General features: G+C 39.1%; 1 protein-coding gene across 20 annotated transcripts in view; it reads left to right on the forward strand.

The window, feature by feature from the left end:
* The window catches only part of CDC42BPA (CDC42 binding protein kinase alpha), a 349,867-nt gene that overhangs the window by 194,370 nt on the left and 133,853 nt on the right, over positions 1-21,644 (forward strand). For all 20 annotated transcript variants that reach the window (XM_051820816.2, XM_070055638.1, XM_070055640.1 and 17 more), the window contains one exon: positions 18,158-18,291. In XM_051820816.2, the coding sequence (XP_051676776.1) occupies positions 18,158-18,291 (134 nt within the window). The remainder of the gene's footprint in view (positions 1-18,157; positions 18,292-21,644) is intronic.

Genomic DNA, 21,644 nt, shown 5'->3' on the forward strand with positions numbered 1-21,644 from the left:
TGAATGGGGAAAAGATGTTCAGATTGAAGAGGGATACACACACACAAACACACACATATCAAGATTATACAACATTTATTTCCTTTTTTTTTAATTCATTTACCTATTTATTTTGAAAGGCAGAGAGAGAGAGAGCAATCTTCCATCTGCTGGTTAACTCCTCAAGTTGCTGCAGTAACTGAGGCTGGGCCAGGCTGAAGCAAGGAGCCAGGAGCCTTTTCTGGGTCTCTCACCTGGCTGTAGGGGCTCAAGTACTTGGGTCATATTCCACTGCTTTCCCAGGCATGTTATCAGGAAGCTGGATCAGAAGTGAAGCATCTGGAGCTTGAACTAGCAGAGCTGTGCCGATCTGAAGACAGGAGCCAGGAGCTTCTTTTGGGTTCCCCACATGGGTATAGGGGCCCAAGGACTTGGGCCATCTTCCGCTGCTTTCCCAGGCCATGGCAGAGAGCTGGATCATAAGTGGAGCAGTCGGGACTCCAACCAGTGCCGATGTGGGATGCCAGCACTACAGGCAGTGGCTTTACTCACTACACTATAGCATTGGCCCCTGAAACTTTATTTCTAAAAAATTAGATTAGGAAGATGATAAGCTGAGTCATTTATTTTGCTTTGATACCAACAACATGTTAAGAGTGGAACTGTTAGGGTTGTATGACACTAAAAATGCAGTGGAACACAAGATGAGCTAGGATGGCCATTGATTTATCTTCAGAAGAAGTAATATAGATTTGGAAAATTGATAAGCTTGTTGCAAATCTAATTTTTTTATAATACAATGTGACTGAATCTTAGTATCTTTTAAAATCTTATTTTAAAATTAAAAACTGCAGGGCCGGCGCCGCGGCTCACTAGGCTAATCCTCCGCCTAGCGGCGCCGGCACACCGGGTTCTAGTCCCGGTCGGGGCGCCGGATTCTGTCCCGGTTGCCCCTCTTCCAGGCCAGCTCTCTGCTGTGGCCAGGGAGTGCAGTGGAGGATGGCCCAGGTGCTTGGACCCTGCACCCCATGGGAGACCAGGAAAAGCACCTGGCTCCTGGCTCCTGCCATCGGATCAGCGCGGTGCGCCGGCCGCAGCGCGCCAGCCGCGGCGGCCATTGGAGAGTGAACCAACGGCAAAGGAAGACCTTTCTCTCTGTCTGTCTCTCTCACTGTCCACTCTGCCTGTCAAAAAAAAAAAAAAAAATTAAAAACTGCAGCAGTAATGTGGTTTGCACAATAATTGTGTCTTTGTTGCTTCCATGTCATAGCTAACTTTTTTTTGAGTTTTGAACAAATTTACTATTGAATAACAAAATACGTATTAAATTTCTGATGGAAAATGTGATTTGTGTTTTGGGTTTCCTGCATTGTTAACATTTCATATTTTCAACTAGGCATGAAAAATGAGGTATGACCATTCTGTGTGTTTTTTTTTTTTTGAAAGGGGAAAGGTAATTTTATTAGCTTGATTTTGCCTGTCAGCATCATCTCATTTCTGCTCTTAATTTTTTTTAAATTTCTTTAAAAATATAATTCATTTGTATTACTTGTACATTTTTGCGAGGTACCCAACAATAATTGAGTACATGCATACAGCATAAACTGATCAAACAATTAGCATTTCTTTCTTTTCTTTTTTTTTGAATATAGTTACTCTTCTCACCATACCCGCCTTCCCACCCATACTCCCACCCCTCCTCCACCTCTTCCCCCTATCCCCTTGCTAGTCCCATTCTCCATTAAGATTCATTTTCAATTAATTTTGTACACAGAAGACCAACTCTATATTAAGATTTCAACTATTTGAAATAACACATACACACACACACAGACACACACAACTGTAGTTTTACAGTTAACTCTCACAATACAACTAACTGAGGGGAGAGGTCCTGCGTGGGGAGTTAGTGCACAGTGACCCCTGCTGTTACTTTAACAATTAACACTCTTATGTATGATGTCAGTTACCACTGGAGGCTTTTGTCATGAATGTAACTAACTTTTTAAATTCTGAAACATTTTACTCTCATTTACAGAGTGAGTACTGCTCTGACAATAACCAAAGGAAACCTGTGTTGCTGTCTAACTCACTATATGTAGAATAATAACTTCATTTTTAAAGTTTCAAATAGCATTGCAATTTCAGTTATGCTGCTCATAAATTCATTGTTAATAAATTACTTTTTTATGTTTATTGTCTGCTCTGTAGCATTGTGGAATTTACTTGCTCTGGAGGATTTGGGTTTTTGCTGTTTTAAAATAGATATCTTCTAGTATGCTACTCTCTGTCTTTTTTTATTCTGTTTTTTTGCAATTATGTATTTATTTGAGTGGCACAGAGACACAGAAAAAAACAGAGTTCTCCCCTCTGCTAGTTCACTGCCCACAGTGGCCTCAAGCTGGGCCAGGCCAGCTCTGGGAGCTAGGAACCTAATATAAGTCTTCCTCTCTCAGGGGTAGCAGGGATCCAATTACTTGAGCCATTACCTGCTGTCTCCCAGGGTATGCATTAGCAGGAAGTTGGAATCAGGAGCCAGGACTTGAACCCCAGACCTCCAGCAAGGGATGTGGTTGTCCTAACCTGGTTTCTTAACCACTGTGCCAAACAGCAGCCCCTGAAGTTTGCTTTTTTTGTGTGAAATGATATCATCTGCAAATAAGAAGTTTTATTTTTGCCATTCTGATGAAAATGCTTTTTATTTCCTTTTCTTGCCTTAGTATACTGGATAGAACTTGATGCACTTCATTGAAGAGAGTGTTAAAAAGAGCATCCTGGCTGGCGCCGCGGATCAGTAGGCTAATCCTCTGCTTGCGGCGTCGGCACCCCGGGTTCTAGTCCCAGTCAGGGCACCGGATTCTGTCCTGGTTGCCCCTCTTCCAGTCCAGCTCTCTACTATGGCCCGGGAGTGCAGTGGAGGATGGCCCAAGTGCTTGGGCCCTGCACCCACATGGGAGACAGGAGTAACACCTGGCTCCTGGCTTCGGATCAGTGCGGTGCGCCGGCCGCGGCAGCCATTGGAGGGTGAACCAACGGTAAAGGAAGACCTTTCTCTCTCTCTCTCTCACGGTCCACTCTGCCTATCAAAAAAAAAAAAAAAAGGAGCATCCTAACTTTTCTATCTTAGGGGAAAAGCAGTATGTATAATATCAGCTTTAGATTAAGCGGAGATGTTCTTTATCAAGATAAGTTTCCCTGTATTCCTATATGTCTGAAGGTTTTTATCATGCGTGAGTGTTGAATTTTGTCAAAGGCTTTTTCTGCATCAGTTGAAACAAATGTGATTTTTCCCCCCATTTTTAAAGATTTATTTATTTATTTGAGAGTTACAGAGAGAGAGTGAGAGATATGGATCCTCCATCCATTGTTTCATTCCCCAGATGGCCATAATGGCCATGGCTTAGCCAGGCTGAAGCCAGGAGCCAGGAGCCAGGAGCCAAGAGCTTCATCTGGGTCTCACATGTAGGTGACAGGGGCCCAAGCATTTGGGCCATCTCCTGCTGCTTTTCCCAGGCCATGGGCAGGGAGCTGGATTGTAAGTGGAGCAGCAGATGCTCAAACTCATGCCGAAAAGGAATGCCATTGTCTCAGATGGTTGCTTTACCTACTATACCGGCCCTGATTTATTTTTTTTTCTTTAATTCAGCTGTTAATATGATAGATTACATTGGTTGATTTTCAAATATTGAAACAACCATACATTCCTGGAATAAACTTCACTTATTCATGGTATATAATTATTTTTATATATTGCTGAATTCCATTACTTTTCATTTTGTTTATGGTGTTTGCATTTATATGAGAAATATTTGTGGGCTTTCTTTTGCTTTTGATACTTTCTTTGTCCTTATTTTGTTTAAATCAGGGAACTGTTACCTTAAGAGGGAACTCTTCCCTCCTATTCTTTCCACAAGAAATTGCGCAGAATAGGTGTTCATCCATTCTTCTTTAAACATTTTATAGGACTCTGCAATGAAGCTATCTGGACTTGGAGATTTCTTTTGTGATAGTTTTCAAATTATGAATTCAATTTCCTTAATAGGACGAGTTACAATATTTCATTGTGGGCGAGTTGTGGTAGTTTATGATTTTTGAAGAATTAGTATGACTGGTCTTAGTTTGTTAACCTTATGTGTGTAGAGTTCCTCACAGTGTTCCCTTATTATTCATAATTCAGTGTTAACAGTTTGGTACCTGTAGGATTTGTAGGGATGTTTAATTCCTGATATTGGTGTGTTCTATCTCTGTCTCTGTCTCTGTGTTTCTGTCTCCACTTTGTTGATTTTTTCCGAGAAACAACATTTTTGCTTAATTGATATTTTTCTCTATTTTTCCATTTTCAGTTAACATTGAGTTCTGTTCTTTACAAGTATTTTTCCTATTTACTTGCTGGTTCACTACCCAAATGCCTGCAACAGCCAGAGCTGGCCAATCTGAAGCCAGGAACCAAGAGCTTCTTCTGGGTCTCCCATGAAGGATCAAGGGCCCGAGGACTTGGGTCATTTTCTACTGCTTTCCCAGGTGCACTAGCAGAGAGCTGGTTGGGAAGTAGAGCAGCCAGGTCTCGAACTGGTGCCCATATGGGATGCTGGCACTGCAGGCAACGGCATAGCCCCAGCCCCTGAAGAACTTATTATTTTCTTTTTCTTATCTATTTCTAGTTTGATTCTACTGTGATTGGAGAATATCCTCTGTATGATTTTGGCTCTTTTCAATTTGTTGAGGTTTTTTGATGTCCAGAATATGGTCTATTTTGGTATATGTTCCCATGGTACTTGATAAGAATATGTATTCTGTTATTCTGGGGTGGGCTGTTTTATAAGCATTGATAAGATCCTGTTGTTGTGGAGGTTTTTTGTATTCTTGCTGTTTTTCTAATTCTATTCATTTTTGAGAGAAGTGTATTAAAGTTTCTAGTTATAATTGGATTTTTCTTTTCTGTTAACTTTTTCTTTTCATATTTTTCAGCTATGTTAGTTATATACACTCTTGGGATTACTATATCTATTTGGTGGATTGAACTTTTTAGCATTGTATCTTTGGTTTTCTGTTTATTGTCATTTTCTTTTTGTGAAGTCTATCTGATGTTAATATAGGGACTCCTATTTTCTTTCGATTAGTGTTTGCTTATTATATGTTGTCCTTTCAACATCCGTAAATGATCCTCTTTAGTTTCTGCTAGGAATATTTAGTTGTGTCCTGTCTTCTGTTTTTAAATTTTCTGCATTTTATTAAACTTTATGTTTTAGCATCTTTTATCATAGTTGTAGACTGAAAGTTTTTTAACTTGTTTTAAATTTTGATTATAGTTCATACATTTTAGTGTTCAGCTTTTTGAAGATTTTAAAATAAAATTAGACATTTCCAGTAATCATTATGTTCCATTTGCATGTGAAGAAAGCTTTCAAAGAGTTGAATATTCTCCCCTTTTAGTCTCCATATTTAATGTAATTTTATTACTATTAATTTTATTGATGTACTTCTCAAGAAAAATTTTTTAACTATATGTACAATTCCATGATGTCTGCTTTAGTCACAATCGGATTTGAAAATTAGCTTTGATTTTGTTAAATTGGAAATTTATCAATGTGTGTGGTTTGATTGAATGTATTGAAGCCTAAAATAATTATGTAAGTAGAATTTTTGAGGTTAACTTTACATAATATGTAAAAACTTTTTTAAAGCTTTTTTATTTTATATATATATATATATATATATATATATATATATATATTGACAGGCAGAGTGGACAGTGAGAAAGAGACAGAGAGAAAGGTCTTCCTTTTGCCGTTGGTTCACCCACCAATGGGCGCCGCCGCCGGCGCACTGCGCTGATCCGAAGCCAGGAGCCAGGTGCTTCTCCTGGTCTCCCATGCGGGTGCACGGCCCAAGAACTTGGACCATCCTCCACTGCACTCCCGGGCCATAGTAGAGAGCTGGACTGGAAGAGGGGCAACCGGGACAGAATTGGGCGCCCCGATCAGGACTAGAACCCGGGGTGCCAGTGCCGCAGGCGGAGGATTAGCCTATTGAGCCGTGGCGCCGGTCTATATTATTTTTGACAGGCAGAGTTAGACAGTGAGAGATAGAGACACAAAGAGAAAGGTCTTCCTTTTTCCATTGATTCACCCCCAAAGTGGCTGCTACGGCTGGCGCATTGCGGCTGGTGTGCTGTGCTGATCCAAACCCAGGAGCCAGGTGCCTCCTCCTGGTCTCCCATGCGGGTGCAGGGCCCAAGGACTTGGGCCATCCTCCACTGCCCTCCCGGGCCACAGCAGAGAGCTGGACTGGAAGAGGAGCAACCGGGACAGAATCCGGCACCCTGACCGGGACTAGAACTCGGGATGCCGGCACCGCAGGCGGAGGATTAGCCTAGTGAGCCGTGGCGCAGGCCTAAAGATTTATTTTATGTATTTGAAAGAGTTATAGAGAGAGGTGGAGACAAAGAGAGAGATCTTTCATCCACTGGTTCAGTCCACAAATGGCTGCAATGGCCTGAGGTGAGCAAGTACCAGGAGTTTCTTGCACGTCTCTCATGTGGATGCAGGGGCCCAAGGATGTGGCCATCCTTCACTGCTTTCCCAGGTACATTAGTAGGAAACTGAAGCAGCTGGGACTCAAACTGGTGCCCATGTGGGATGCAGGCACTGTAGGCTGGGGCTTCAACCTGCTGCACCACAGCGCTGGCTCCACAATTCACTATTTTGAAATGTGCAGTTCAGTGGCAATTCACTGTATTTACAATGTTGGGCGACCATTACTTCTATGTAGTTAAAAAATAAATCCACGTATCCATTAGGCAGTCACTTCTCATTTCCTGTTCCCTATAGCCCCTGACAACCACAAATCTACTTTCTTTTACTGTGGCATTACCTATTGTGTATATTTCATATAAATGGACTTGTGTGATTTATTTTCTTTTGTGTCTTCTTTCACTTATGTTTTTGAGGTTTATCCACATTATATTATTTGAGTACTTCATTTGTTTTTATTTCAGTCATCCTGGTGTATGTGAAGTGGTATGCCACTGTAGGTTTAAAAAAATTTATTTTGAGAGGCAGAGATGGATAGGTAGTTAAGTAGATAGAGACAGACTTTCAGAGGTTGCTCTCATACATTGAGTTATTCCTCACATTTTTCAGGCTGGGCTGAAAAGCCAAGCATACATTGCGATCTCCACATAATGTGAGGAACACAATTACTTGAGACATTTATTACCAGTGCCTCCCAGTGTCTACATTGGCAGGGAGCTGGAGTCAAGAACAGGGCTGAGAATCAGATGCCCCAGGAACTCTGATATGGGACATGAATGTCTTCACTACTAGGCTAAACACCTACTCCTTCTCATTGTGGTTTTGATTTGCATTTCCCTGATGACTCATGATATACTTTTTGGCCATTTATATTGCATGATGCTTATAAATACACTCTTAATTGGCATACTTAGAGCATAATATGTAATGTAATTATCAGTATATAATTAATGTCTGTAATGAACTGATTATTAATTGAAATTATTTGTGTTAGCGTTTGTATCACCTGTCAAAAAAAAATAATTAAATATTTATATAACCCTACCATACAACCCAGCCATCCCACTCCTTGGAACTTACCCAAAGGAAATTAAATTGGCAAATAAAAGAGCTGTCTGCACCTCAATGTTTATTGCAGCTGAATTCACAATAGCTAAGATGTGGAATCAACCTAAATGCCCATCAACAGAAGACTGGATAAAGAAATTATGGGATATGTATTCTATAGAATACTATATAGCAGTAAAAAAAATGAAATCAGGTCATTTGCAACAGAATGGAGGAATCTGGAAAACATCATGCTGAATGAAATAAGCCAGTTCCAAAGGGACAATATCATATGTTCTCCCTGATTGGTGACAACTGAGCACCTAAAAGGAAACCTGTTGAAGTGAATTGAACACTATGAGAAACAATGACTTGATTAGCCCTTGTCCTGATTGTCGAGGAACAACTTACTATTTTATTCCTTTTAGTATTTTTTTGTTTTACCTAATACCATTGGGTGAACTCTTTAATTAACACACAATTATTCTTAGGCATTTAAATTTAACTGAAATGTAATCCCTATTAAATATAAAAGTGGGAATGAGAGAGGGAGGAGATGTACAGTTCGGCACATGCTCACTCGGACTTACCCCTAATGGCAGAGTTAGAAACGTGCAAGGGGATTCCAATTCAATCTCATCAAGGTAGAATGTTCCAATGCCATCTCACTAGTCAAAGGGATCAGTTTCAGTTGATCATAATGATAGGATTAAGTGTCAAAGGGATCACATAAACAAGACTAGTGTCTGCTAATAGTAACTGGTAGAATTAAAAAGGAGAGACCAATCCAACATGGGAAGCGGGATACACAGCAGACCCATAGAATGGCAGATGCCCTAAACAGCACTCTGGCCTCAGAATCAAGCCCTTAAGGCATTTGGATCTGGCTAAAAAGCCCATGAGAGTTTCTCAGGCATGGAAAGCCAAGACACTGTGGCAAAAACAAACAAAAAACAAACTCTGAGATCCCAATGGATCCCAGGCCATCAAAGAAGGAGGTACCTTTCTCTGAAGGGAGGAGAGAACTTCCACTTTGACTATGACCTTGTCTAACTAAGATGGGAGTTGGCAAACTCAGTTAGCTTCCATAGCCTTGGCAGCTCATGACAAGAGCTTCAGGTGATTACTGATGCCATAAATAAGATTGTCATTGTTAAATCAACAATGGGAGTCACTGTGCACTTACTTCTCATGTAGGATCTCTGTCCTTAATGTGTTGTACTATGTGAATTAATGGTAAAGCTACTACTCAAACAGTACTCTGTACTTTGTGTGGGTGCAAATGTTGAAGTCTTAGTAAATACTAAATCGATCTTCTGTATATAAAGATAATTGAAAATGAATCTTGATGAAGAATGGGATGAGAGAGGGAGATGGGATGGTTGCTGGTGGGATGAAGGTTATGGGGGGAAAAAGCCATTATAATCCTAAAGTTGTACTTTTGCTTTAGTTTTATTTAGTTAATGGTATGTATTGCCATGGATTTCTTTGAGTTTTATATTGTTTGTGATTTTTTCATCTTGAATTTGTAAGTTTATGTCTTGTCAAATTAGGGAAGTTTTTCTTTCTTTCTTTCTTTTTTTTTTTTTTTTTTTTTTGATTATTTTATTTATTTGAAAGAGTTAGAGAAGGGGAGAGAGAGAGAAATCTTCCATCCACTGGTTCACTCCCCAAATGTCTGCAACAACTGCAGCTAGGCAAGACCAAAGCTAGGAGTCAGGAGCTTCTTCTGGGTCTCCCACGTGGGTGCGGGGTCCTAAGGAGTTGGGACATCCTCTGCTGCTTTCCCAGGTGCATTAGCAAGGAGCTGGATCAGAAGTAGAGCAGCCAGGACTCAAACTGGCATTCATATGGTATGCCAGTGCTCCAGGCTGTGGCTTAACCTGCTGTGCCACAGTGCCAGCCCAGCCCCCCTGTTCAGTTTTTATGCTGTGTTTTTCTCTTTTGTTCATATTTGTTAATTTATTGTGTTACATCTTGCAAATCACTTATTCCACCCTGTGATCCCTCCCTTGTGTTATTGAGCCCAGCTCCTGAATTTTAAATTTCAGGTAATGCTATTATTAGTATATAAACTTTATATTAACTGTTTCTTTGCTGATACTTTGTTTCTTTCAGGCTTTCTGTTTCCTTTTTTTTCCATTTATGTTCATAATTGCTCATTTAAGCAGTTTTATCTTGGTTACTTTAATGTCTTTGTCAGATAATTCTAACATCTCTGTTATCTTGGTGTTTTATATCTGTTTATTTGCCTTTCTCCTTCAAGTTGATGTTTTCCTGGTTCTTGTTAGGGTGAGTGATTTTCAGTTGAAAACTTTGGATCTTACTTAAACCATGTTAGCTGGCTTTTCCTGATACCACTCCAGCAATAGAATGGAAATTGTTGCTTTAATACTGTTAATTTGAGGTAAAAATCTCATTTTCTCATGACACTTAACCTCCACATTCATTTTTTGGTTGGCATGGGTAGATGTGGAGACAGTGTTTTCTATAATGTCTAACTTCAGTAGAATGGTTATTTTCTAAGGAATTTTCTTTCTTGCTCCCAAACAGACTAGTTAGTACCCCTTTCTTGGTTCTTTGGCTAGAAAAAACAGGCTTCTGTTGGAGCTTTTTTTCTTTATACCTGTTAACATTTCTAGCATATAAAAACCACCAACCAACAAATAAAAAGAAAAAAACCAGAAAATTTCAGCACTGTGTCATTCCTTAGGTTTCCATGTCCTAATTTTGCTGTTCACATTTCATTGTCCTTTCATGTTTGTATCATTTATATGATGTCCAAAGGTTTCATTTGCAGTTTAATAGGAAGAATATGAAATATATTCATTCCATATTCTCAGAACTAGACGTCTCCAGAGTACACATTTGTTGTGTAGATCTGCTTATGTCACAGCTTCAGTATACTTTAGTATCTTCAGTCAGTGCACATTGTCTCTGATAAAATAAAAATTTCTTGGCCGGCGCCGTGGCTCACTAGGCTAATCCTCTGCCTTGCGGCGCCGGCACACCGGGTTCTAGTCCCGGTTGGGGCACCGGATTCTGTCCCGGTTGCCTCTCTTCCAGTCCAGCTCTCTGCTGTGGCCAGGGAGTGCAGTGGAGGATGGCCCAAGTCCTTGGGCACTGCACCCCATGGGAGACCAGGATAAGTACCTGGCTCCTGCCATTGGATTGGTGCAGTGTGCCGGCCGCAGCGCTCTGGCTGTGGCGGCCGTTGGAGGGTGAACCAACGGCAAAGGAAGAACTTGTTCTCTCTGTCTGTCTCTCACTGTCCACTCTGCCTGTCAAAAAAAAATAAATAAATTAATTAAAAAAAATTTTCTTAATGTTGATTATAAGAGCCTTCATTGTTTTTCATGTATTTGCTTTTCCAACTTTATCTCTGGTTGCTGCTCAACCACTGAATCCTGCCTTATTGAATGATTTTCATTCCACTAATACTCCTCCAGGTTCTTCATGTATTTTTTTGGTGATGTTTTCCTTCTTTATCCCTTCTTTTTCCCTCCCTCTCCTCTTTTTTTCTCTCCCTCCCTTCTTTGCCTTCCTTATTTCATCTATCTATCTATCTATCTATCTGTCTATCTACTTACACTTGTTTGCATTTTGGAAACATTCTTTGCCTGCCAAACTTCTACTTATCTATTGATACATACTTTTGTTTGAGTATTGCCCTCTTCTAACCTTACTATTGACCGCAAGCTTCTTGAAAACAGGGCTTTTGAATGTTTTATTCATTGATATGTTCCAAGTGTCTAGAATAGTATACCTGGCTCGTTAAAACCCTAAATGAATATTTGTTAATGAATGAATGGACAGAAAGATGAAATGTTACTTGTTTGAAACCTTCCCTTTCCTAAGGTATCTCCCTACAGGATTGGTTTTGTTTTTTTTTTTTTTTTTTTTGTGGTACAATTCCCAATACATTTTCATCCCTTTCTTATAAATAAAGGCCCTAGGAAAGTCACACTGTCTTGGGAAATCAGTGACCATACAACTTTTTGTTGATTGTGGTTTTTACCTTTATTTTATTCCTCCATCTACCTAAATTGATTGTTTGTAGGACTGCTCTTTATTTGTTATTTTTTCTTTTTTTTTCTTTTTTTTTTTTTTTTTTCCTTGACAGGCAGAGTGGACAGTGAGAGAGAGACAGAGAGAAAGGTCTTCCTTTGCCATTGGTTCACCCTCCAATGGCCGCCGTGGCTGGTGCGCTGTGGCCGGCGCACCGCGCTGATCCGATGGCAGGAGCCAGGTGCTTCTCCTGGTCTCCCATGGGGTGCAGGGCCCAAGGACTTGGGCCATCCTCCACTGCACTCCCTGGCCACAGCAGAGAGCTGGCCTGGAAGAGGGGCAACCGGGACAGAATCCGGCACCCTGACCGGGACTAGAACGCGGTGTGCCAGCACCGCAAGGCGGAGGATTAGCCTAGTGAGCCGCGGCGCCTTTATTTGTTATTTTTTCGTTGTTCACCAAGGTTCAATAGGATTAGTAGAAATAATGTTGAGAGAAAGGTCAAATCTTCTTGTTTAGTAGTTTTACTTTTCCTGGTTCTTGTTTACCAGTTTTACGCTAGATTCAGCCATGTGCTAGGTTTCATTTAATCTCTTCAGTATCATTCATTCATTCATAATTGATTTTACCTTTTAAAATTTTTGATAAAATAAATGCAACAAAGAATTAATATTTTAACAACTTTTAAGTATATAATTTACTGGTATGAAGCACATAAACATTGTTGTGCAGTCATTACCACCATCAATTTCCAGAAGTTTTTCTGCATCCCAAATTGAAACTTTGCACTCATTAAACAATTAACTTGTTACTCCATCCTCCTAACCTTTGAAAACTACTATATTTCTTTGTATCGTTATGAATTTGAGTATTGTAGGAACATCAAGTAAGTGAAATCATACTTACTCTCATGAGTGGCTTACTCCAGTCAGTATCATGTCTTCAGGGTACATCCCTGTTGTGGCATGTGTCAGAATTTTACACCTTTTTAAGGATGAGCATTGTTACAATGTATTTAGATAATACATCGTGTTCATTCATCCGTCCATGTATACTTGTGAATAGTGCTGCTGTAAACATGGATGCACAAATACCTGTTCAAGTACCTGCTTTCTCTGAGTGTGTACCTAGAAGTGAAATTGTTGGATCATATGTTAATTCTGTGTTGAATATTTTGAAGAATCAACATGCCCTTTTCCACAGCAGCTGCACAGTTTTAAATTTCCATTAGGAATGTTCATTCATTATTTATTTATCACATAAACAAATTTTTTTTTGAGTTTCTACTCTGTCCCCAAAACGACGTTAGATTTTAAAGGCAGGATAGTGAAGTTGAAGATAAAAGCTGTCTCATTCGTCATTAGACCCAAGCTATTTTAAATATCTTGACATTGGAGCTAGAGATAAAACATAGACTTCCAAGGGATAGATACTTTTAATCTCCATATTCTTTGAGATAATTTTTGAGCAGTCTTTGTGTAAAAAAATACCTGCTATTCATGACTTTCTATATAGCATTTCCTTACTTTCCAGTGTTTAAAAATTCTTTTGAGGGGCCAAAACTGTGGCACAGCAGGTTAACTCCCTGGCTTGAAACACCAGCATCCCATATGGGCACCAGTTCTAGTCTCGGCTGCTCCACTTCCCTTCCAGCTTTCTGGTATGGCCTGGGAAAGCAGTAGAAGATGGCCCATGTGCTTGGGCCTCTGCACCCACGTGGGAGATCCGGAAGGGGCTCCTGGCTCCCGGCTCCTGGCTTCGGATCGGCACAGCTCCAACCTTTGTGGCCAATTGGGGAGTGAACCATCGGATGGAGGACCTGTCTTTCTCTCTCTCTCTGCCTCTCCTCTCTCTGTAACTCTGACTTTCGAATAAATAAATCTTTAAAATTTTTTTTGAAAATGTAATAGATTTATAACTATTTACAACTTTAATGTCTGCTTTCCTAATCATATTCTGATCTTGATTATAAGGATAGAGTTTGTTTTCTATTTTCCTAGTCCCAAGCTCAATGCATGGTACTATGTAACAGTCAGTATATTTAGGTTTTGAGTATCTACAGACAAAACTTCATACCCTCATTTAGTATTTTTATATGAAAACAGCTTATTTTTTCTGAATTAAAATTTGTTTTTTTAGGGTGTGTGTGTGTGTGTGTGTTTAACCCCCATTCTTTTTTTGCTTTTGGGGCTGAGCATCTGTGCCTCTATGTATGGGTATATGGTCTCTCCTTGGGCATGCATTTCCCACTGCCCTGCCTCCCCCTCAGTCCCTTAGAGAGGTCAGACATAAAGGATCCTCCTTTATTGTAATTTCCCCTATTGTAATTAGAAGTAATGTCTCTTCACATCTCCAAAGCATTATGAGTTGTTTAAAGTAAGAATATAATGGGGAAGCTATGCAGCTCTTACTCTTTTGGGTCGGGAGATGCTCCGATTGCTCCACCAACGCCCTCTAGTCCATTCTTAACCCCTTTCCAATTTACTGGTGTTACACTTTAAGTATTGCATTAATCATGGCCCTATTTGTGAGCTTTGCTCAATTCTTATGGCATATATAACATGCCACATAGTCTTTATTTGAATTTTCTGCTATATTTAATGATTCAAGTGTTATTCTTGTCCTAATTTACCTACTTTAATACAGTTTTTTTTGAAACTCATATACCTCACAGTGTAAAGAAAATCATATTATGTGTATTATGCCTTCGTTATATTCTCATTACTAACAAATTGAATTTCAGAGTTCTTTTAAAGTTAATTAATTAATTTATTTTTGACAGGCAGAGTTAGACAGTAAGAGAGAGAAAGGTCTTTCTTTTCCGTTGGTTCACCCCACAAGTGGCCACTATGGCTGCGTCCTACACCAATCCAAAGCCAGGAACAGCCAGATGCTTCCTCCAGGTCTCCCATGCAGATGCAGGGCCCAAGGACCTAGGCCATCCTCCACTGCACTCCCGGGCCACAGCAGAGAGCTGGACTGGAAGAGGAGCAACCAGGACTAGAACCTGGGATGCCGGCGCCGCAGGTGGAGGATTAGCCAAGTGAGCTGTGGCTCCAGCCCACAGTTTTAATAGTAGCTATAAGTTAAGAACCAGTTAGTTGGTATGAGCTAACCCACTTTTCTATTTGTTTACTAAAACTAGTTTCTAATAACTTCATCTAAATGTTCTAATTATGTTGCATGAAGTATTTTTAATAGTGTTAGATGTGGATTTCTTTGAGAATTTTAGTTCAGTTTGATGTTGTAATGGAAGTAAGAGTTTCTCTGCTTTACCCATTTTACAGTAGTTGACTGAAATGCAAAGCATTCTGGATTTTTCCATTTACAGGGCAGGTGCTGTGGCACAACAGGTAAAGCCACTGTCTGCAGAGCTGGCATAGCATATGGATACTGCTTCAAGTGCTGACTGTTCCAATTCTGATCCAGCTCTCTGCTAATGTGCCTGACAAAGCAATAGAAGATGGCCCAAGTGTTTGGGCCTTGGCACCCTTCTAGGAGACCCAGAAAAAGCCCCTGGGTACTGGCTTCAGCCTGACCAAGTCTTGGCCATTGTGGCCATTTGGGGAGTGAACTAGCAGATGGAAGGCCGGCGCCGCGGCTCACTAGGCTAATCCTCCGCCTTGCAGCGCCGGCACACCACATTCTAGTCCCAGTCGGGGCACCGGATTCTGTCCCGGTTGCCCCTCTTCCAGGCCAGCTCTCTGCTGTGGCCCGGGAGTGCAGTGGAGGATGGCCCAAGTGCTTGGGCCCTGCACCCCATGGGAGACCAGGATAAGTACCTGGCTCCTGCCATCGGATCAGCGCGGTGCACCGGCCGCGGCGGCCATTGGAGGGTGAACCAACGGCAAAGGAAGACCTTTTTCTCTCTGTCTCTCTCTCTCACTGTCCACTCTGCCTGTCAAAAAAAAAAAGGGGGGGGTTGTGAACTAGCAGATGGAAGCTCTCTCTCTCTGCTTCTGCTTCTGCCGCTCCTTCTCTGTAACTTCACCTATCAAATACATAAATAAATCTTAAAAAAAAAATCATTTACACACATGAGTGTATCAGGTAGTGGTTCTAGATTCCATATATATGTAATACTGATATCCTGGGTTGTAAATTTACAGAATTATTAAAACTTAAGCTACTTTGATTGTCTAGATGTATTTATTGATAACAGTTTTGTTTTTTTAAGATTTATTTATTTATTTATTTGAAAGGCAGAGTGACACAGAGAAGGAGAGGCAGTGAGAGAGAGCTTCGATCCGATGGTTCACTCCCCAGTTGGCCCCAACAGCCAGAGCTACACCACTCTGAAACCAGGAACCAGGAGCCAGGAGCTGCTTCCTGGTCTCCCACGAGGTTGCACGGGCCCAAGGACTTGGTCCGTCTTCCACTGCTTTCTCAAGCCATAGCAGAGAGCTGGATCTGAAGTGGAACAGCCGAGACTAGAACTGGCGCCCCTATGGGTTGCTGGTGCTGCAAACGGCAGCTTTACCCACTAGGCCACAGCGCCGGACCTGATAACATAATTTTTAACAATGTTTGAAGATAGAGGCAAAGTATTTAATTAGTTTTCTTTTTATCTTTATATTAGTACCATTTAATGAGTATTTTACATAAAGAAAACTAAAAATTAGAATTTAATTTTAAGGATCACAGTATATTTAGTCTTACATTCACAAAATTACACTCATTATTTCTGCAGATTACATTATTTTATACTAGAATTTTCTATTTACATTAATTTCAAATGTGTTTAAATAGTACACTTTTGTTTTTAAGCTTTTTTTAGTATTTCAACAAATTTCTAAAGTGCATAGTAATTTAGTTTGTTATTTCTAGTAACTAGCAGTCAAAACTTATAGGTAAGGAAGCTGCTTTTGTCATTTCCTCGTTCATTTTAATCAAATAATGAGGTTAATGAAAATCACCCCTTCTGGTACCTTTAATAATTTCTGAGTACACAATCTTTCTTCTAATTTTGAAGGGTTCCTCCCTAACATGTTCTTTTTTTTTTTTGGCAAATTGTTAATGACTTATTTCAGTGACTGTTAGAAAAGCCAGTGTTCCATAAAATCTTTGCATGAAAAGAAATTTATAGGGGCCATCACTGTGGTGTAGCAGGTAAAGCTACTATGCTGTGCCACAGCACCTGCCCTGTAAATGATTTTTTAACTGTATAACTTATGTACACCAATAATATAATCTTCCTGAAAGGACTAATATATTTTACCACTATGTAGTTTATTGAAAATATCAAATTCGACAATATGTAATACTTTGTGAGTTTGTTCCCACACATTAATGTTCAGTTTAATCACCTGAGAATCTTGTATAGATTGTGATTCTTGAGGTCTAGGTGTGGTATGGAATTTTACAAGTCTGAGGTTGCTGATACTACTTGTCTACAGGTGGCACTTACATTGATAAAGTTGTGAAGAACAAAAAATATCTAGCAGAGAACTAACATTGGATATGTTTAGATGTCTGTTTTCACTTTTGATACCTGAACTAATTTATGTTTGATGCCTGAAATAATTCCTTTTGATTTACTTTTGATGCCTAAAATAATTCCATTCAGTTTACTAAATCTTAGTTAAGCATATGTTAAAATGAATTATTTTGTTTCATTTTATAATAACTCTTCTAAACCAATAAATGTTTACGTTGCTTTCTAAGTTAGGAAGTCAGTGAACTCTAGTCTTAGCTCTGGTAATCATTTACTATTCTATGACTAAGTCAATCTGCTAAGTTTTATTCATTTGAAAAATTGATTTAGAGAAGAGGTTTCAGATACTTCCTTCTAGAAATTTGATATTATTCTTCAAATAATGAGTGGAGAGACTAGGTAGAGTTGTCTGGTACCAAACTAATTAGAAGCAAAACCATTTTATGATCATCTGACAAATATTACTAGGATAACTACTAACAGTAGAGACAAATTTGTTTGGTTGGTTTTACTCTTTGTTTTTCTTAGTTTTAAATTTTTAATTGGCAAGAAGATGTTATTTGTGGACATAATATCTTTTTTCCTTAATAGGTATTTAGAATATTCTTGCACTTATATTGCACTCATCTTTTTTTAAAGATTTATTTATTTTAAAGTCAGAGTTACACACACACACACACACACACACACACAAAGAGAGAGACGTCTTCCATCCGATGGTTCACTACCCAATTGGCCGTACCGCCGGAGGTGCGCCAATCCGAAGCCAGGAGCCAGGAGCTTCTTCCAGGTCTCCCACATGGGTGCAGGGGCCCAAGGACTTGGGCCATCTTCTACTGCTTTCCCAGGCCATAGCAGAGAGCTGGATCGGAAGTGGAGCAGCCGGGACTTGAACCGGCACCCATATGGGATGCCTATGCTTCAGGCCAGGACATTAATCCGCTGTGCGACAGCGCTGGCCCCTGCACTCATCTTTACACTAACATACAGCTTTCACCATCTTTACAGTGAACTGATTCACATTTAGTTTGTCTGAGCTTTACTGGTGTGTGGTGTCAAAAGACCTAATATGAATATCAGAGTACTTTTAAAGTTTTTTAGTGTAAGCGTTTGTTTTTGCACAAATAGTTAAAGAAATGTTGTTGTTTGTTTTTAGAATCGAGTCATTTGGAACAGCAGCTTGAAGAAGCTAATTCTGTGAGGCGAGAACTAGATGATGCTTTTAGACAAATCAAAGCTTATGAAAAGCAAATCAAAACATTACAACAAGAAAGGGAAGATCTAAATAAGGTAAAAGCATATGAATAGATATGAATAGATTATTAGTCTTTTCTGTATCAATAATCTTGTGTAATTAAAATAACAGAAGTATTCATAATATACATTGTATTTTATCTGTAAAATGAAGATTTAAAATTATTTTGAGTATGTAATTCTATTATTACATGTAATAAAAGAAATTACATTAATTACATTCTTAAAGCTTTATTTTCAAAATTTTTTGGTAAGTTAATGAAAGGAGTTAATTAAAAGTGAGTATTATTTAAAAAGAAATGAAGAAGTAAGAGAAGAACAGAATCTGTTTAGTGTGTATAGAATAAATTTTAAAATGGAGACATAGTTTCATTATTATTAAAAGGCTTTAAATTAAAATTTCTTTAATATTTTATTCTCTTTTAAAACATCATGAAAAAAGTCATTTCATGAGAAACTTTGTGTCAACACTTAAACAATGTCATAAACATCAACAAAATTTGTTGACTGCTAGGATTCTGTAGCACAGCCTAGTAGGGTAAATAATAATTCAAGTAATGGAGAAAATACTTCACTTGAAATACATGCCATTACACACTGCAGCTTTCATTAACAAGCAAAAAAGTTTAGGAATAATACTACTTAATGCAAATAAGAAATCAGTAGTTTATTGCATAGTATAAACTATAATATATAATGTACTTGTAATAATAATGAGGTCCTTCTGAAGAAGATTTCTAAGTTTTGGTGCCATTAAAAAAAATGAAGGGAATTAAAAATAAAACAATTAATTGTTCGCTGATGAAAATAAAGGACTAACAGAAAAGAAAACTGAAGATTAAATTAAATTAGGTCAGTATATTTTAATGATTTTTAGAAAATTTGTTTGAAAGGCAGAGAGGAGAGAGAAAGGTAGATAGACAGATAATCAATTGATCTTAACTCTTTTGATTGACTCCCCAAATGGTTGCAACAGCCCAGACTGAGCTAGGCTGAAGCCAGGAGCCAGGAACTCCAGTTGGGTTGCTCATGAGGATGACAGTGGCCCAAGGCCTACCTTGAAATAAAAGCACATTACCTCTAGAAGATAAATCTGTTCAGAGTTTTTCATTATCTGAATTAATCAGATTACTTTCTAAGACTTGAATTTAGCTATTCACATGTGCCAGACTGTGCATAAAGGTAAAAAAATTGTTTCCTGCAGTCTTTTTATCCATGTCCTGTACTTAAAGTCTTTTCAGAAACTTTTCTTCCACAAAATTTCATACAGGCCTCCTTAGCCTTTCTTTAAATTTATTATTCTAATTTTTCATACTTTAAATGGTATCTTTTTTCAAAAGAAACATTTATTTATTTACTTGAGAGGCAGAGTTACCGTGGGAGAGACAGAGTCTTCTATCTGCTGGTTCACTACCCAAATGGCCTCAATGACTGGAGTAAGAGATCCAAAGCCAGGAGGCAGGAGCTTTCCCTGGTCTCCCATGTGGGAGCAGGGACCCAAGTACTTGGGCCATTAGTAGAGAGGTAGATCGAAAGTGGAACAGCCGAGCCATAAATCGGCATCCATATGGGATGCTTTCACTGCAGGAGGAGCATAAATTCTATGCCACACCACCAGCCCCTTTAAATAGTATCTTTAAATTTTGTTTTTTTACTGACTTTTCTGTTACTTTTGTTCCAGCAACATTACTAAACTGTCTTTTCATTGATAGTGGGATATATTTTAGCTTCTTAAAGGTTTTATGCAAATAATGACAGTGTTGATTCTTTTAGATTTTTATGCCTTTTCTTTCTTTCCTTAAATATTAGTTAGGACACTGTTCAGTGTTGAATAGGAATGGTAATAGCAAGTATCCCTATCTTGTTCTTGATTTTAAATAAAATCCTATGATATTTCATCACTAATAATGTTTACTGTAAGTTTTTATTAGCCACTTTTTATCAGATTAAGTAATTTACCTTCTATTCCAATTTTTCAGCTTGTATTGGAGTTATCAGATGTCCTTTTTTGTACTCTTTTGTTATTTTGATTCTTCTCCTATGATAAGTCCGTTTCTGAATTATATGTATAGACTTTTCTGTTATTAAAGCATTATTCTGTTTCTGGGTTATGCCTTGCTAATGTATTATCTTTTTTATTTTTAAAGATTTGTTTATTTATTTATTTGAAAGAATTACAGCAAGAGAGGGAGAGACTGGAAGGGAGAGAGAAGAGAGTTCTTTGATCCACTGGTTCACTTCCTAAATGCCTGCAACAGCCCCGGCTGGACCAGGCTGAAGCCAGGACCCCTTCCTCCCAATCTCCCACATAGGTGCAGGGCCCAAGCAGTTGGGCCATTTTCTTCTTCTTTCCTAGGTGCATTAGCAGGGAGCTGGATCAGAAATGAAGCATTCAGGATTCAAATCAGCTCCCATTTGAGATGGTAGCTCTGTAGATGGTGGCTTAACTTGCCATACCACCATGCCAGCCCCTCATGTACTATCTTTTAAGTAATAGTATAATGGTATATAGGTAACATTTATATAATCTGTATCTGTAGCCGTAACATTAAGTAGTTTGTAAAGATTGGATTATTTAATCTTCATCCCCACCCCAAAAGTTAGGGAAATATTATTTTCCAGTGGTAATACGGTACTGAAAACTAAAGTACACTACTAGCTCAAGTCATAGAGGTAGAAACTGGTGGAGCTAGAATTTCAACAAAAAAAGCTCTAACTTGAGAGTTCATGTATATTCACTTTTGTATATCACTGGAAATGAGTAGGTAAATTTTTTTAACCTCTTTTCATATATGAGATTGGCTTATGCCCTTTTTTCTATTACCTTTCTTGTCTGTTCATTGACATCAAGTTATATCCGTCCCATAGAATGAGTTGAGTCTCATTGCTGCTTTTTCTGTTCCCTTGAAAAGTCTGTGCCGGATGAATGCTCTGCTGCTTGAAACACAAGAGAAACTACCTGTAAAACCTTCTGAGACTTGAGCTTCTTCTCTACCTTTGGGAGGATGGGGACTTTTTTTTTTTTTTTTTTTAAGATTTATTTATTTATCTGAGAGGCTGAGTTACAGAGAGCGAGGGAGAGCGGTCTTCCATCTGCTGGTTCATTCCTCATATAGCCACAGTGGTCAGAGTTGCACCACTCTGAAGCCAGGAGCTTCTTCTTGGTCTCCCATTTGGGTGCAGGGACCCAAGAACTTGGGTGGGCCATCTTCTGCTTTTCCAGGCCATAATGGAAAGCAGGATCGGAAATGGAGCAACCAGGACTTGAACCGTGCGCATATGGGATGCTGGCACTGCAGGCAGCGGCTTTTACCTGCTACGCCATAGCGCTGGCCCCAGGGGATATTTTCTTAATATCGATTCAGTTACTTAAGTTTTTATAGGGCTAT

Source organism: Oryctolagus cuniculus, chromosome 13 (genome assembly GCF_964237555.1).
Source record: "Oryctolagus cuniculus chromosome 13, mOryCun1.1, whole genome shotgun sequence".
NCBI classification, from domain to species: Eukaryota; Metazoa; Chordata; class Mammalia; order Lagomorpha; family Leporidae; genus Oryctolagus; species Oryctolagus cuniculus.